Source organism: Octopus bimaculoides, chromosome 8 (assembly GCF_001194135.2).
Source record: "Octopus bimaculoides isolate UCB-OBI-ISO-001 chromosome 8, ASM119413v2, whole genome shotgun sequence".
Classification (NCBI taxonomy): Eukaryota; Metazoa; Mollusca; class Cephalopoda; order Octopoda; family Octopodidae; genus Octopus; species Octopus bimaculoides.
The window spans coordinates 91,990,482-92,006,725 of NC_068988.1; the positions used below are offsets into that span (position 1 = coordinate 91,990,482).

At 34.0% G+C, this 16,244-nt stretch overlaps 1 protein-coding gene across 8 annotated transcripts in view; it reads right to left on the reverse strand.

Moving 5' to 3' along the window:
• The window catches only part of LOC106874579 (single-stranded DNA-binding protein 3), a 187,570-nt gene that overhangs the window by 64,513 nt on the left and 106,813 nt on the right, over positions 1–16,244 (reverse strand). For 7 of the 8 annotated variants that reach the window (XM_052970264.1, XM_014922360.2, XM_014922359.2 and 4 more), the window contains one exon: positions 6,365–6,445. The exons of the other annotated variant lie outside the window; for it this stretch is intronic. In XM_052970264.1, coding sequence (XP_052826224.1) covers positions 6,365–6,445 — 81 coding nt within the window. The remainder of the gene's footprint in view (positions 1–6,364; positions 6,446–16,244) is intronic. 8 annotated transcript variants of the gene reach the window in all.

Here is a 16,244-nt window from a genome sequence, read left to right on the forward strand (position 1 = left end):
GATCAAATTCATCCTATGGTTGCGGAACTGTTTCTGGAGGGAAACGCAATCTTTCAGATGATAATGCACCAATTCACACAGCTACAGTTGTTACTGAATGACACAAGGAACATTCTAGTGAAGTTGAACATCTTATCTGGCCACCACAGTTCCCAGATCTCAATATTATGGAACATTTATGGTGTATTTCAGAAGAACAAGTAAGGACTCGATATCCTCCATGATCATCACTACAAGAACTGGAGACTGTTTTAGCTGAAGAATGGACAAAAAATTCCTTTGGAAACAATTCAAACTTTGTACGAGTCCATACCTCGTAGAATTCAAGCTGTAATTACTGCCAAAGGCGGTCCTACCCCATATTAAAATTAATTTGTTTGAAATTTTAAGGTGCTTCCATTATTTTGTCCAACCCCTGTATGTATATCTAATTATTCTTTGAGTAATACATTAAAGTTTAAGGAAGAGGAAAATATTTTGTTTTAACCGATTTTTATTTTTAAGTGAATCATTAATATTCAAAGTTATAATAAAAATAAACAACCACTGCTAATTTGATCTCCACTAGATGTCAACCAATAGTTCAAACCCAGGTGAAACTTAGAGAAAAGCTAATATTTATAGCTGTTAGAAAAATTTCTTAAAATATTATGAATATGGTTTAAAACAGCAGCCACTAACTATGAATGTGTGGTTCAGTACACCAGTTTGTGATTGTGTGTGTGTGTGTGATATTGATATAGAGAGAAGAGAATGTGTAGAAAAAGATTACAAGTGCAAGAAAATTGTTAAAATTTATAAATTTACTATATTAATATTGCTAAAATAGGGGAAAGACATCAATTATAAACAAGAAACTGGGTCTCGCCATCACCACCACCAAGTAAATTTAAAATTACTAAAAGATCTTTACATCAACAGGCGTTAGATGTTGTTTTGAGAAGCCCCAATGAATTAAATTACCAAATTATAGCAAGTGCTAATGTTAAAATGAATAAGTATTGCCAGTTAAATGCTTTATAAGTAGCCATTCAGTGAAAAATCTATGCTTTATCTCTTTAATGGTTTTATATGTATGTGAGGAAACAAAAATCTTTTCTTAATAAATAACTGAAAATAATCTACTTAAACCTTTTGATTAATAACTTGCCTCAAACTGCCCCTGGTTCTATGGAACAATTTCCTATGTTAAAGTGATCTAAATTAAAACCTTTCATTAAAATTCCATGGAAATTTATGTTCTAAACAACAACTTATTACAACAGAAGTTTGGTAATAAAAAGATTAATAAAAATTCCATTAAAATAATAACAGTCTAATTTACGGCCTGTGTTCCAATCCACGAGAAAAGGAAATACATTTTGTACATTACAGATATTGGAATTGATACAGGTTATTCTTTATTTGTATGTGCCACCTCTACCATGAGTCCCTTCACCATACCATGAGTCCCTTCACCAAACTTAATCCTATTACATCTCATCCTCATCTAAACCAACACAACCATTATCCTTATGTTATTCACTCTCCCACTTCCAGGGCCCCATACAGTACCAGTCTGAAATTTCTTCTCTGAATGTGGACCATCATTGCCCTACACTACTTGTCACTGACCTGCAAAAGCGCAAGCTGAACATTAAGACACTGAAAGAGGACCTAGACAGGGAAAGGGCCATGTCCCAAGAAACTTCTCTTTTTTTTTTACATAAAAAGGTACAACTGGCACTGAGAAAATGAGTTAAATTTAACAAATTGAGGTAGATATATAGTTAATTAAATGACATTTTTATCAAGAAAACCTGCTTACAGTGTGGGTTAAAAAATAACTATAATTGATGTAGGCTCAGAAGTATAAACCATAATGGAAGTTAATTGTTACTGATGTAGACTGAAGTGTGTTTTATAGAGGTTACAGAATATAAGCAAAATGTTGGCTAAGGTGTATAACTGATGCAGACCAAGTAGTATAATGTTGGTTAAGGAGTATATTTATGATTTTGACTAAGGAGTTTGATATTAGCGGGAGAAATATGATGTAGGCTAGTTTGATGTACACTGAGAAATGAAAGAATAAAGTAGCGTAAGAAGTATAACAATGATGTAAGGAAGGGAGTTACCTAAAAGGTAAAATAATGAGTGTAAGTATGATGCTGCTCAAGGAGGAAAACTAGGATGTTGGTTATTGAGTGCAACTATGAAATAAGTAAAAAGATAACTTATAACATATACTAATGATTCCAAACTTTTTCACTATTAAAGGATCCTTTTTTATCTTTCTCTTTAACCACAGCTTTTGAAAGGCCTGCAAGCTGTGTAAGCTACTTTTATCAGCTAACAAACTTGTTTTCCGTGTTGAGTCCTCACTTGAAAGGTATATGTAAATGAATAAATATAATTATAAATGCAAATACATTTTACAGTGCAATCTTTTAAAAGACTGAACACTGGACCCCGCCAGAGTATGTGGACCCCAGATTGGGAAGCACTGATATAGACTAAGGAGTACAACTATGACGTTGGTTAAGGGGCAGAGCTGTAGTAGAAATATGATGTGAACAAAACAATAAAGTGATGTATCCAGCTATGTCAAGAGTTATTCAATCCTTTGCATAATGAACTGTAATTCAAAACTCTATACCCACAGTTGGTGAGCCCCACTTTCACAAAATATTAAATTCAACCAAGTTTAATTAATGTGGGGTACAAATTATATTGTTATACAGTAATCCCTAAGCTATTGTGGGTGTTACATTCTAAAACACCCCTACGATAGGTGAAAATATCTGAAGTCGAAACAGTACTGTCTATTTGTTTTTAATCATTTTCATAATTTGTATATATTTATTTTATTATAAATGCAAAACAACATCACAAAGGAATCGACATAAGTTTAAATAACAAACCACAATAGGTAACTGCAATATGGTGAGGGATTACTGTATATATATATATATACCTAAATGATAAGCAGATATATATTTTAATATTTACATTTGTAAGGAATATGAAAAAGATGTAACAGTGAAATATTACAGCCATGACTATCCTGTCCTGTATTCAACCTAAGTGTGTCTAAGTCCACCTTACCACATTATATATGTCTTCCTTTCTCAGATACCAGAGTGTCATTTGAGGGAAATATGGATCTTTTTTTCTAGCAAGTGATGTGATCAATATTGTTTCAAAGGACATTAAATTCAGGTTAGCAATGAGAGTTGTGGTGGTTTAAAAACTAGATAGCTTTAAATTTAGCAGATTTAACAAAGTTTACGATATAGTATGTGTTTTCATTGAACATTAAAAACATAGAAACTGTAAATAATGTTTTTAATTTTTATTGTAAGTCCTCTTCAATTTTGTTTTTGGCATCATCATCATTATTATTATTATTATTATTATTATTATTATTATTACTACTACTACTACTACTACTACTACTACTACTGCTGCTGCTGCTGCAATTGACAGCAGTGGATGGACAAAATGAATAGAGCAACAAGTAACATGCTATGCAGTATTTAGTTATATTACTTTGTTCTCAGTTCATACGTTCCCAAGGTCAACTCTACTTCTCATTCTTCAGTGAAGTGGTAGTCAATAAATTAAGACCCAGTGAAATACTAAGGTTGATTCGACCAACTACGCTCTTTCTTGTACCTCTATTAGAAATTATTATTAGTATTATTAAGGTAGCAAAATGCTTAACAGCAATTCTTCTAGAGATTTACGCTCCGAGTTCAAATCTCACTGAGGTTGATGCTTGCCTTTTATCCTTTCATGGTTCAATAAATTAAGTACTAGTAAAACACTGGGAGACAATGTGAGCAATTACTCCCTTCCCCAAAATTTCAGGCCTTGTACCTTTAGTAGAAAGGATTATTATTATTGTTATTATTATTATTATTTGGCATGGCAGAATTATTAGAGTGTTGGATGAAATGCCTTGCATTTTCCCCTCCCAAAGCCAACTTTGCCTTTCAACATTTTAGGGATCAATAAAAGTGTCAGTCAAGTACTGAGGCTGATATAACCAACTGACCCCTTTCTTCGTCTAAAATTCCAGCCATTCTACCAAAGTTAGAATCAATCACAACAAACTTGTTAGAATGTTGCACAGAACATCATGCAGTGTTTGTTCCAGGTCTTAGCAGTCAATTTTGCCTTTCCACTGGTTCAGGTACTGTAATCCATTTTGTTTGGTGAACAACCCCACCAAAAATGTGTGCCTATAATTTTTACGCGCATCCTATATTTTAAGTTAAATCTTTCCTCCTTCCTACTATCTTCCACAATAGTTGCCTGCTGAAATTTCTCAATTAATCAAAGGTTGTTTTGTTTTGGTTTTTTTTTCGGTTTTTTTTTTTTTAATTCATTTAAAACAGCCAAATTTATTGAACCTATTTTGTATGATTTAGTAATAGAGCATATGTTTATGATTGAATATTGTCCAGTCGAAGTGGCCTGAAGACAGACAGTACAGGACAAGAGACCATTGACGCATCACCATAGACTATTTCGTTGGGCTAATTGTTTTTTTTTTATTATTGAATATTGTTTTAGTGCGCACATACAAGCTGTATGTATGAGAGAGATAGAAAGAGAGAGAGAGAGACAGACAAACAGAGACAGTAGAAGGTGAGTTCAGATCTTGACAGTGAGAAGTTCATTCAGAGTATAGTACATCTTACTCAACAATAATGCTTTATTTAACGAATATAAAATGAATTATTAATGGTCACTGTGACAAGTTAAGATGTGACTATCTCTACAAATGTCTACCAATAAATAACCTAGTCAAGAAAGTCAAAAAAATATTGCACTGAATTAATAATAAATATAAAACATCACTAAAGTTGGCTTAATACATGGAGTGATACCCTCACCCTTTCAGTGTGAATGTCCAATCAGTCTAGGGCTCTTTATACACAAATGCATGCAATAAAAGGAGGAAAAAACAAAATGGCAGAAAATTTTGTCACAGAACAAAGAGTTTCTAGAAAAGAAAGACAAAGAGTAGGGTGGGCACACAGGGTAGATTAAAATGGTAAAATGACTAAGATGATAAAATAAAAAAAATAGAGAAAATAATTTTTCAAATAAAAATTTTTAACTAAAACCAATAATTGAAAAACAAAAATAGTAATACTAATGTGGCAAGTTACAGCTTATTAACAAATTAAAGAAAATTTCTTCTCTTGAATACATATTGTCAGTTCTAATGATGATATAAAACTGAAGAGATTGTCAAGGTTACGAGGATAATTCCAGACAGACATACATATATGCATATACATACATCTCTCTCTCTCTCATATATATATATATATATATATATATATATATATATATATATATATATATACATACATATATAAAATGTATGTATATCTGTGTGTATATATATATATATATACACACGCAAAATATAGAGAACTACTAAACTGGGCAGTAGGGGCTTAAATTGGACTGTTTCTTCAGATTATTTCTACCTTTATTCCTAAATATAATTAATGGTTTTAAATTTTGCCAAAATGGCAGTAATTTTGGGAGAGAGGATGAGTCGATTACATTGACCCCAGTGTTCAACTGGTACTTATTTTATCAACCCTGAAAGGATGAAAGGCAATGTTGACCTCAGCAGAATTTGAACTCAGAATGTAAAGACGGATAAAATGCCACTAAGCATTTTGCCCGGTGTGCTAACGATTCTGCTAGCTCACTGCTATATTCCTAAAGATAATAATACTATCATTTAGAGCTATTAGAGACACATTGAAACCAACAGCTGGTCTGTTAAGTATCACATTGCAAAACGTATTGTTATATACATGGATGCTAATGTAGTAGTGTTTGTGTTAATATCTTATGTAGAGACACTGGTGCAACCCAACTAATGATCAAACTATATAAACTAATCTTTTTAAAACCTTATTACTAATTGTAATTGTGACGAAATTTGACTGTCTAAGGGAGATAAGAAATAGAGAGTGTAATCAGAAGCCATAAAACTGTTTGCCCCACATTTGAACTTGCAAATATTTTTTTGTATTGAGAACTAAAAATTACCTATAACCTCTACATAATGCTTCACTTATTACCTGCATTAAGGTATTGCAAAGCACAAAACACTTTATCTCAGTTTGGTTCCAAAGTTTAAAAATGTACACTTCTAGGTCTTACAAGTCAATTCTTCAAATATAAACTGTAAAGTGGAAGCACTTCTAGCAAAGAACTTAGGTCTCCTCTTCTGATAAAGGAACTGCAGAAACTTATTTCTAAATGTTACTAATTCCTTACAGCTTAATCGAACAAACAGAAACAAACCACAGCTCCAATATTGAAATCTTCAGAGCATTTCACTTACAGTAAAAAAACCTGGCATCGGACCTCCTGGCATTCCATCTTGAGGTGGCATTTGACCTAGTGGACTTGGTGCTGCTGCATTCTAAGAAATGTACAAAACAAAAAAACAGAACTATTTTTTAAGAATGTTATCAAAAAAAATTTTAAAAAAACAATCAGCTGTCAAATAAAATAGAAGCCGTTTGTAAAATAGAAATAGCAGCAAAGAAACAAAAATTTAAGTAAAATTAGCAACAAACAATTTAGCTTCAGCAGAGGCAAACAAAAGAGAACAAAAAGAATTAAACATAAAAAAGAAACCTATTATAAATACAATAATTTTTATGATATAGTGAATATGAGGATGGATGGTGATATACATATACATATGTTTGGGTGTAAAAGCAAAAGAAAATGTACTCAATACATTTAGTAGATACTATTCATTCAAAGCATATGATTCACTTTGTTGCTATACTGTTTATACAAAAGGGTAGTGACAGAGTGAATAAACAACTACACATTAATTTATACATATATAGACCATACCCATCACTTGCAAGCAAATACGACCTGGTAGCATATATTATGCTGTTATTGTGTCTATGTAGTGGACAAGCAGATATCCTCTCCAATATCACTGAAAAGTTTTACTAGAACAAGGTTCATATGATCCATACAAGCATGGAAAATTGGACATTAAAGTAATGATGATGATGATGATGATGATACTAAAATAATACAATATAGTATGTATTAAATATACGAGGTGCATGCAAAAAGCATCTGACTTCATTTTTTCCTGCCTAAATTAATGCCATGTGGGCAAAATCCTTTGGGTGAGAGGTGACAACACCCTTCATGCACATGTATGAAAATTTTTGCACCAATATGCCATGTCAGTTCCTGGCTGTTTTGCCTAGAGTTCAAATGTGTAGTGCGTGCTCGTCAGATTTTTGTTTTCATGCAAGATGACCTGAATGCATCAAGCAGAGACAATGCATCGAGTTTTCCCAAAAGCTTGGTGATACTCAAACTCAATCCATCCAGAAGATTCAGCAGACCTTTGGTGATGATGCCATGGGCAAAACTCAGATCAAGGTGTGGTACAACTGCTTAAGACTGTCGTGTAACAATCCAGGAAATTGCTCACAAAGTAGGAATAAGTACAGGATCAGTGCATTCCATTTTAACAGAGGATTTATACATGCAGGGAGTGTTGGCGAAATTCACCCCGAAGGTACTGGCAGGGCAGCAAAAGCAATTCTGCATGGAAATCACTCAGGACATGCTGGACTGTTAAAACCACAACCCCAAACTTCAAAAACACCATCATCACTGGTGATGAGACATAGGTTTATGATCTCTACTCGATGCATTTGGTCATCTTGTGTAAAAACAAAAATCTGACAAGTGTGCACTGCATGTCAGCATTCTAGGCATAGCAGCTGGGAACTGATGCAGCTTATTGGCATGAAAATTTTCATGCATGCAGAGGAAGGGTGGTGTCACCTGCCACCCAAAGGATTTTATCCATAAGGCATTAATTTTTCCAGGAAAAAAATCAAGCCGGAGTCTTTTTGAATGCATTTTATACATGTATTTTATAATATGTATGTGTGTGTATATTAAATATAATGTACACATATATATTATACATTGTGTGTGTGTGTGTGTGTGCGTGTGCGCACACACATGTGTACTAAAGCCTATAAATGTTTTAGATCCTTTCATTTCTTTCCATGACACTACTTGAGGAGAATGGTGATGCCATTTTTACATTTCCTGTAAATAATACATCCGGTAACGGAGCACTTTTGATTTGTAATGATCACTGGGAAACAATATTTTAAAATCCCTTAGGCAAGGCTTAGTGACAGAGAGGACTTCTGGCTGTAAAATTGTAAAATACAGCCTCAATATATTTTCTTTCAGCCCATGCAATCTTAGAAAGGCAGACATAAAATCTCTAATTAGAGTTGAAAAAAGAGGATAAATGATGAACATTTCTATGTGAATATAACTCCAGCAAAATTTTAGTTTAGTCGCGAATAAATGTCAAAAATCTCATAAGTTCTAATTTTAATATATTTTCATTAACACAAGGCTTTTATACAGTTTTCTAATGATTTTATCTAAAGTGTATGTCCATGAGATTCATGTTAAAAAAAATTATAATCAATGATGCTTAAAGGTATAATGATTTTAAACAAATGGATAAAGTCCTATTTTGGTGTACATTTTTGTTGGTTATGCTTTTGGTTTATTTTCCTTTTTAGTTGCACACACACACACGTGCACACACACACACATCATAAAATCCTATCTTCACATTGAAGCTAAAATCAAATGCAAAAGTTAGAAAATATTGTAATAACTGGTTCCAAATTTTGGTGCAAGGCCACAAATCTCAGGAGTGGGAGTAAGGTGATTGTATCAACCCGTGCTCAACTGGTATTTATTTTATCGACCTCAAAAAGATGAAAGGCAAAGTTGAACTCAATAATAATAATAATGTGTGGGAAGACTAGCTATGTACAGAATAAATGCATAATGTGTAATGTAAATATACTTATTTGTATGTATTAACATTAAAAAAATGTAAAAACTATGTAAGAACATATATACTCCAGCAAATACTAATTATGCCCAGCATATTTTCATCCCAAAAAATGTGGCTTTTATGGTCCCTTTTAACATAGCTCCCAACTTCCTCATTAAATTGCAAAACCGACTTTCTTTTGGCGACTACTGCCATGCCTGCATTTTAAGCTTATTCACATATTACATGTAGAGTGCACGACTGAGTATCATTTTCTCAGTAACATTAAAAAATTCTATGACACTGAACTTAGAACCTATTCAAATTGCATACACTGAAATTATACATGCATACATACATACATACAGAGAGAGAGAGAGAGAGATTGTGTGTGTGTGTGTGTGTGTGTGTGTGTGTGTGTGTGTGTGCGCACGCGCATGTGTTTTTCATATTCAAGTTTCATCTTTCTGACCACTTTTATCACACACTAAAATATGACTTAACTAACAAATGTTGCACCCTTATAGGTTTAAAAGGGTGCATGCTCTTCATATTTAAAAGGGTGCATGCTCTTCATATTGTTAATTATAAATTACAGTGTGGCTCTTTCAGTTTTAAAATAAAATAATTGTTAATAATTTGTAGTAAATAACAATTTACACAAGCAGTTTTTCTTTTTATTATTATCATTCTTTCACATATATTATACATTGTATAGATCTGTGAAGGAATTAACAAGATTTTGGACATTCTTCACTTCCTGGTCCTTCTGAGATGATATAATACACACATAGGATGCCCTCACCCCATACATTCAACTAAATCCAAACAGTTTGCAGCAAGAAGCATCACTAGAAGCAGAGAAGAGCAAAGGTCTAAAGGACTAAAGCAAATGCATGCATTTGAACTTCAATGAAGATGAAATTAATCTGATCCTGCCTGACAGGATAGACAAGCCAGAACTGAAGTAATTCTAGGTACAGAGGAATTGGCTTGCAACTGAAACTCAAAGATGACGATGCAGAAAACAAGAGTACGTTTCTCAAGCAAATAAAATTCAGCTTTCAACTGAGATTCCAAAGCAAACAGACAGGACACTCAGGCAGATACCTCAAGTAGAGTAATTTGGTTTTCAACAGAATCAAAGACAAGAGATATCTCTATCAAGTGTAGCATTATAGTTTAGAGCCAACAGGAAAAATAAGGTCAGAAAGCTTGGCACTTTTTGCAACAAGCTCACTTTGAACAAGTCATTTCTGAGTGAACCATAGACTCTTTTCTCTTGAAGTTCCAGGAAAGTTTTGAACATAGCTTGAACATCCATATCAATTAGTCTTCCTTGACCAAAAACATGTATTATTACTATTACACAAATTCCAAGTATTTAGAAAAGAAATAGGTTTTAAAATAGATCACACATCAACTTCAAGCAAGTATTGCTGAACTTCTGTCAACAGTGAACACAGAGCAAAACATTGTCTTGCTAAAGTCATCATCTCTTTAAATGACAAACAAGGTATAAAATTTTGTGTTTGAAGGCATGTGGAGATACAAAAAAGATTTATGTGCCAAACATCATACTGGATTGTCACCAACTTCAAAGAGATTGCACTTGCTATATTGCTGTATCTGGAATTTCAGCTATTTTGCCCCCACAAAGAGAGATCCCTTCAAATGCAAGATTCCTATTTAAATAACTACTGAATGAAATTGCAGCTGACCTATCAAGTGATGAGATACTTATAGAACATAAATAAATCTCTGATTAGGTGGAAACTTATAAAATGTATGAGACTGCAACAAGCCATTAGCTGTACTGCTGTCTGGTGACTTGAAGCAAATTTTGCCAAGTTGTATACCACTGTGCAAGACCACAAATTGTTGAAGTAATTGTTGGGATCACGTGGAAACAATGGAGCTGAAAACCAAGCCTTGACTATATGTAATCCTGATGAATGAGAAATTGCAAATTACCTTCTAGAAGTAGGGAAAGGGTAACATTTCTACTGAGCTAAAATAAGCATATTAAAAATCCTTCTCCTTAATAACCTTTGCCCTGCATATAGTAATCTCCCTGAACTATGCAATTTGGTTGGGTGAATGAATTCAAGTGGACTAGATTCCCAGATGACAGAAGATGTAAAAAAAAACAAAATAAAAACTCTTTAAGTATATTATGAAGATCAATATTTGATTTCATAAAACTACTCTACTTTTTCCACCACACATTCATGAATGAAAGAAGGAAAATTGCATCATACTTTTGAGAAACTTAGATCCTATAAATTGGATATTCTAATGGTACATTACAAGCTACAGCATCATCTTACATAAATAATTCTATGATTGAAGCTGAGGTGGCATCAAGGCCCAATGCTGGAACCAAGCTGTTGATTCCAAAAGATACCTCTTGTGTTTCAAGATATGGAGTTATTTTTCATGATTACTTGCAACCAATTTCCTGTCAATCAAGCCTTTACTTGAGATGCAACATGGCACAGAAGCAGACAATTGAACAGATTGGAATATACCTATCAACACGATTCTTCTTACATGGTCAAATGTATATTGGAGTTTGGAAGAAAGCAAATGTAAAAGGCTGGAAGAAATGAAAAAGATACATTCCCTGACAACTGTTTCTACTATCATATAATGTCTACACTTCACCCTATTTTGAATGGAATTAATATGTAGTTTCTTTTGTTGTTAGAACAAGAAAATACAATGGGTCAGTTGGAAGAGTCACTGAATGGCAAAACAAGCATTCAGCAGAAGCTGGAAGAAGTATTGCATGAGAGCAGTGTTTCTTCTAGGAGAGGTCCCTCAACCTTCGACCACTCAGTTAAGTTTCTACAAGAATCATTAAGCTGTGTGGTTAAAGCCAATCTTAAGGTGTAGTTACAAACACAAATGGCTGTGTTATAAATAGCTGCACTGACTGATCAGTATCACAACAACCACTGAGTTGAACTTTCGCAATCATTATTGATCTGTCATCAGAACCATCACTGATCTTTCACAACAATTAGCATACTGAACTGGGTCAGTATAACTATCAGTGGACAACTTCAATACAGTCGACACTATATCTATAAAAGCCTTGTCATTAGTCAACACTATATAAAAGCTATGCTGATAAAAAGCCACCAGAGTTGTCATTGAGCTGTGTCATGCAATCCGAACAGAATGTTTCATTTGGATAAACTCAGAGCTGAGATATTATAACCACCATTAAGTTGTGTCATTACATCACAATAAATACTCAGATGAGTCATTACAACCACCACTGAGCTCACAGAACAACTAGTCATAAGTCAACACTGAGTTCACACAACAACTGAGTCATTACAGTTGACACCTAGTTCACACTACAACTACTTGTATGCTGCACCATATTTCAAATCAACGCCCTGCTATGTTGTTCTTAACAGTTTTTCTGATATATTTATGATGACTGAGCTCTGTCAACATAAAAAAAAAAACTGTTGACGTCTTTCTTTACTTGCATTATTGAGCTGTGTCATTCAAGCAACTGATGGTATGTCATTACAACCAGCTCTGATATGTATCATTAGAAACCAAAGGGTTGTGTCAATGCAACCATAGCAAATCTATGTCACTGCAACCAATACTGACCTCGCCTGCATTGTAACCACCACTGCTGAGTTGTGCCCAGTAAATCATTAAATATTTTGAAGCGATTTCACACTGTATTTATTTCATTCATTCTTACAAATGTTTAGATGTTATTTAACTAAACTTTTTTTCTTTTTCATAATTCATTGATGCTAGTTCCACCTGACTGGCCTCAATGCCGGTGACACATAAAAAGCACCCACTACACTCACGGAGTGGTTGTAGTTAGGAAGGGAATCCAGCTGTAGAAACCTTGCCAGATTGGAACCTGGTGCAGCCTCCTGGCTTGCCAGTCCTCAGTCAAAATGTCTAACCCATGCCAGCAAGGAAAGTGGACATTAAACAGTGATGATGATAGATAGATAAACTGAAACAGTTTGAAACTGTTTCATGCTACTGTGATTCTTCAGTGATATGAAACCCTAGATACAAAAAGTTTCAGTTTCAATAAAATTACCATATCCTCAACATGTATTGAGCATTCCTCTCTTTCAGCTGGCATAAACCAACATATGTATACACCTATACACACACACACACACACACACACACACAAATAAATATGTATACATATATAACATTAACTAGCAGAAAGAAGCAGCCTTGATGGGATCCAGAACATAAAGAGTTATACCTAAATACCCCAAGGCATTTTGTCTGATATACTAACAATGATGATTTCTTTTATTTGCCTCCAGGGCAATGGGTGGGGCGGGGTTGAGATTTAATAAATAACAAAACAAATAAGGTTAATTTTATATATTTACAGTATCTATAATGAATATATTGTTGTATCATAAAGTTAGTAATATGAAAAAGAGAATTTGTAAAGTCTTGGGGGTTAGATTGAATGGGGAGGGGTGCATTAGGAGTGGGGGACAGGCATGTTGAAAGAAAGAAGAAAAATAAAGTCATCAGTTTATACAAGGTCATGACCTCTCTTCTGAACAAAGGGTTGTAAAAATAGCCCATCACCTGGCTGAACAAGAGAGCAGGTCATACTGTAGTTTTGTAACAGCTGGGTAAGAAAGGATAGACAGTGGGAGTATAAAAGAATATCAGTATATTGTTCTCTCCTACATCACCTGCATACACCACTCTGTCACTTCTTACTAATGCCTGCCTTATATCACTTCTTCTTCTACATGGTACAATGATTTCTAACATTTCCAGAGGGCCAGAGATAAAAAGGAGTCACATGATGTCTCTCTCACATATCTAACACAGTCTGTTGTTAAATTTCAATGAGCTAAGATTATCCAAAAATTTAGTAATCAAAAACACCTAGGAACACTTAAACACACCTAAAAACAACAGAGATAATTCCAATAAAAGCAGTTGATAGAAAATTTAGGACAATATGTAGATTGTAGGGAACTTCATGTTTAAAGTGAACTAGGATCTTGTCGAGTTTCATCCAACTACTTGAAGTATTTTAAATGTTCAGATCATTTAAAAAAAATATAGTTTTGCATGTTGATAAAAAATTCTCATTCATATATTTCTAGAAATTAATATCTAAAGAAGTTACAAAAGTAGAAAATTTGAAATATTTCAAATAGTTGGAAGAACAGGTGAAAACAATGGATATGTTTAAGGAATTTTCAGAAGATGTCAGTTTCTAAAACTTAATGCCTTACTATCAGAATTCTCTCCTGAGGTATTTTCCCTCGGTTATATTGTCGATATATCAAATCTAGTACATGACTAGTGTATACTTTATCAGTTCTGGAAAGATGAGAGGCAACGTTAACTGAAGGAGACAAAAACCAGATAATATGGCCCAATATTTTTTTCCAAGTCCCCTGAACCAGTGACACATAAAAGACACCCAGTACATTCTATGGAGTGGTTGTTGCTAGGAAGGGCATTCAGCTGCAGAAACCAAGCCAAAACAGGTAAGAGTCTGGTGTAGCTCTCTGGCTTTATCAGTTCTAGTTCCAGTCAAAATGCCCAACCCATACCAGCGTGGGAAACAGATGCTAAATGATTATGATTATGATGATGAGTAGAGAATGAGATGAAATTACAATCAGGAAAGACAATAGTGTTTGTTAGTCTTTTTTTCTTTTTTTTTTTTTTTTTTTTTTTTTTTTTGTATTATAAACCTTTTAAATTCGTGTCCAAGTTAACTTTATCCTTTTGATGGATATAAAGTAAGTCCCAGTCAAATACTGACATCAGTCTACCCAGCAATACTCTCGTTTCCACAAGTTTCAACCTTTGTGAAATTTTTAGTTGAAGAGATTCTGCTTTAGTAGATTCTATCCATCATACAAGAATGGAAATCAAAGTAAAACCAGCCTGATGTATAAATAGAATACAGAAGTACTAAGTGCTGTAAGCAATCTAGTCTAACATTTCACTGTTCTTGAAGAGGATCACACATATTTAGAAGGGGGGAAAAAATAGGATGGTGCAACACTGATTACCTTTTAGAAAGGCCTCATTGGCATAAATCAAGCAGAAAATGGGGTTAATTATTAGTTATACCTGACACTTAACCCTTTTGTGACCATATTTCTGTTGAAATACTGCTTTTATTTCAAATAATGTTGAAATGATGAAGTTAGCAGAATAATTTCTTCAATAAGTTTATGTTTGGAATAAAAATTAATGAGAAATTTCGCTGGAAAGTTTAAATTTAGATCTCTTTAAAACAAAAGAAAAAAGCCTATATCAGGCAAGTTGGTGTTGAATAGGTTAAACAACAACGTTACTACTTATGATTAGTTTACAAAATATTTCTCTAGTAACATTGAATATCAGTGAAGTTTAGACAATATTAACCCTTTAGAATTTAAGTCGGCCAAATCTGGCCCAACTATTCAACTTGTTTCAGATGTAGACTGGCCAGATCTGGCCCCTCAGACCTACCTATCAATGTCATTCTGAAAAAATAAATAATATTATCGAAATCTTGAAGCTATGAGAAAACGCATGTTTAATTTCAAGACAATATCAATGAATAAACATTGCATTTGACCAAGTAATTTGAATGTTAAAGGGTTAAAAGTGTTTTCTAAAAGGCAAAAGAGAGAGGTGGAGTGGGAGACAGACAGAAGACAGGTGAATTTAGGCATGATGGGACATGACAGCTTTGGCAAAATAGGCTTTACAGTTGCTGTGTATATGTGCATATATATGTGTGTGTGTAAAATATATATATTTATCGAAGTAGAACAAGGAACCATGAAACATAGTACATCCCTTTCCACCACCTATCCACTACCATAATTACTACTACCAGTACCATGGCCACAAATCTTCAATAAAGATCTAGGTCTCTCTCCCTCTACCATTCCTCTCTATACATTTCTGTAAATTGGTTTCAAAAGGAGCTGCACCTGCACTAGGACTGCTGGATTAAAGTGTAGAAAGAGGGGAAAGGATTAACATTATTACTATCACTACTACAAGAGGTGGCAGTGGTAATAGTAGTAGTAGTAGCAGCAGTAGCAGCAGCAGCAGAGGTGTTGGTGGTGGTGACTGATGCAGTTGAAATATAAACAGCATCAACAGAAACCCCCACTTCCTTTACAAAGCTATTGTGTACTCCCTAGTTCGCTCCCTTCCACCATAATGAACTGGAATTATATACGTGTACGCATGGAAGCATGCACCCATCTTTTTCATACATACATGGACAGATGTGATTGTATATTTGTATGTGTATGTGTGTGTGTGTGTGTGTGTGTGTGTGTGTGTGTGTGTGTGTGTGTGT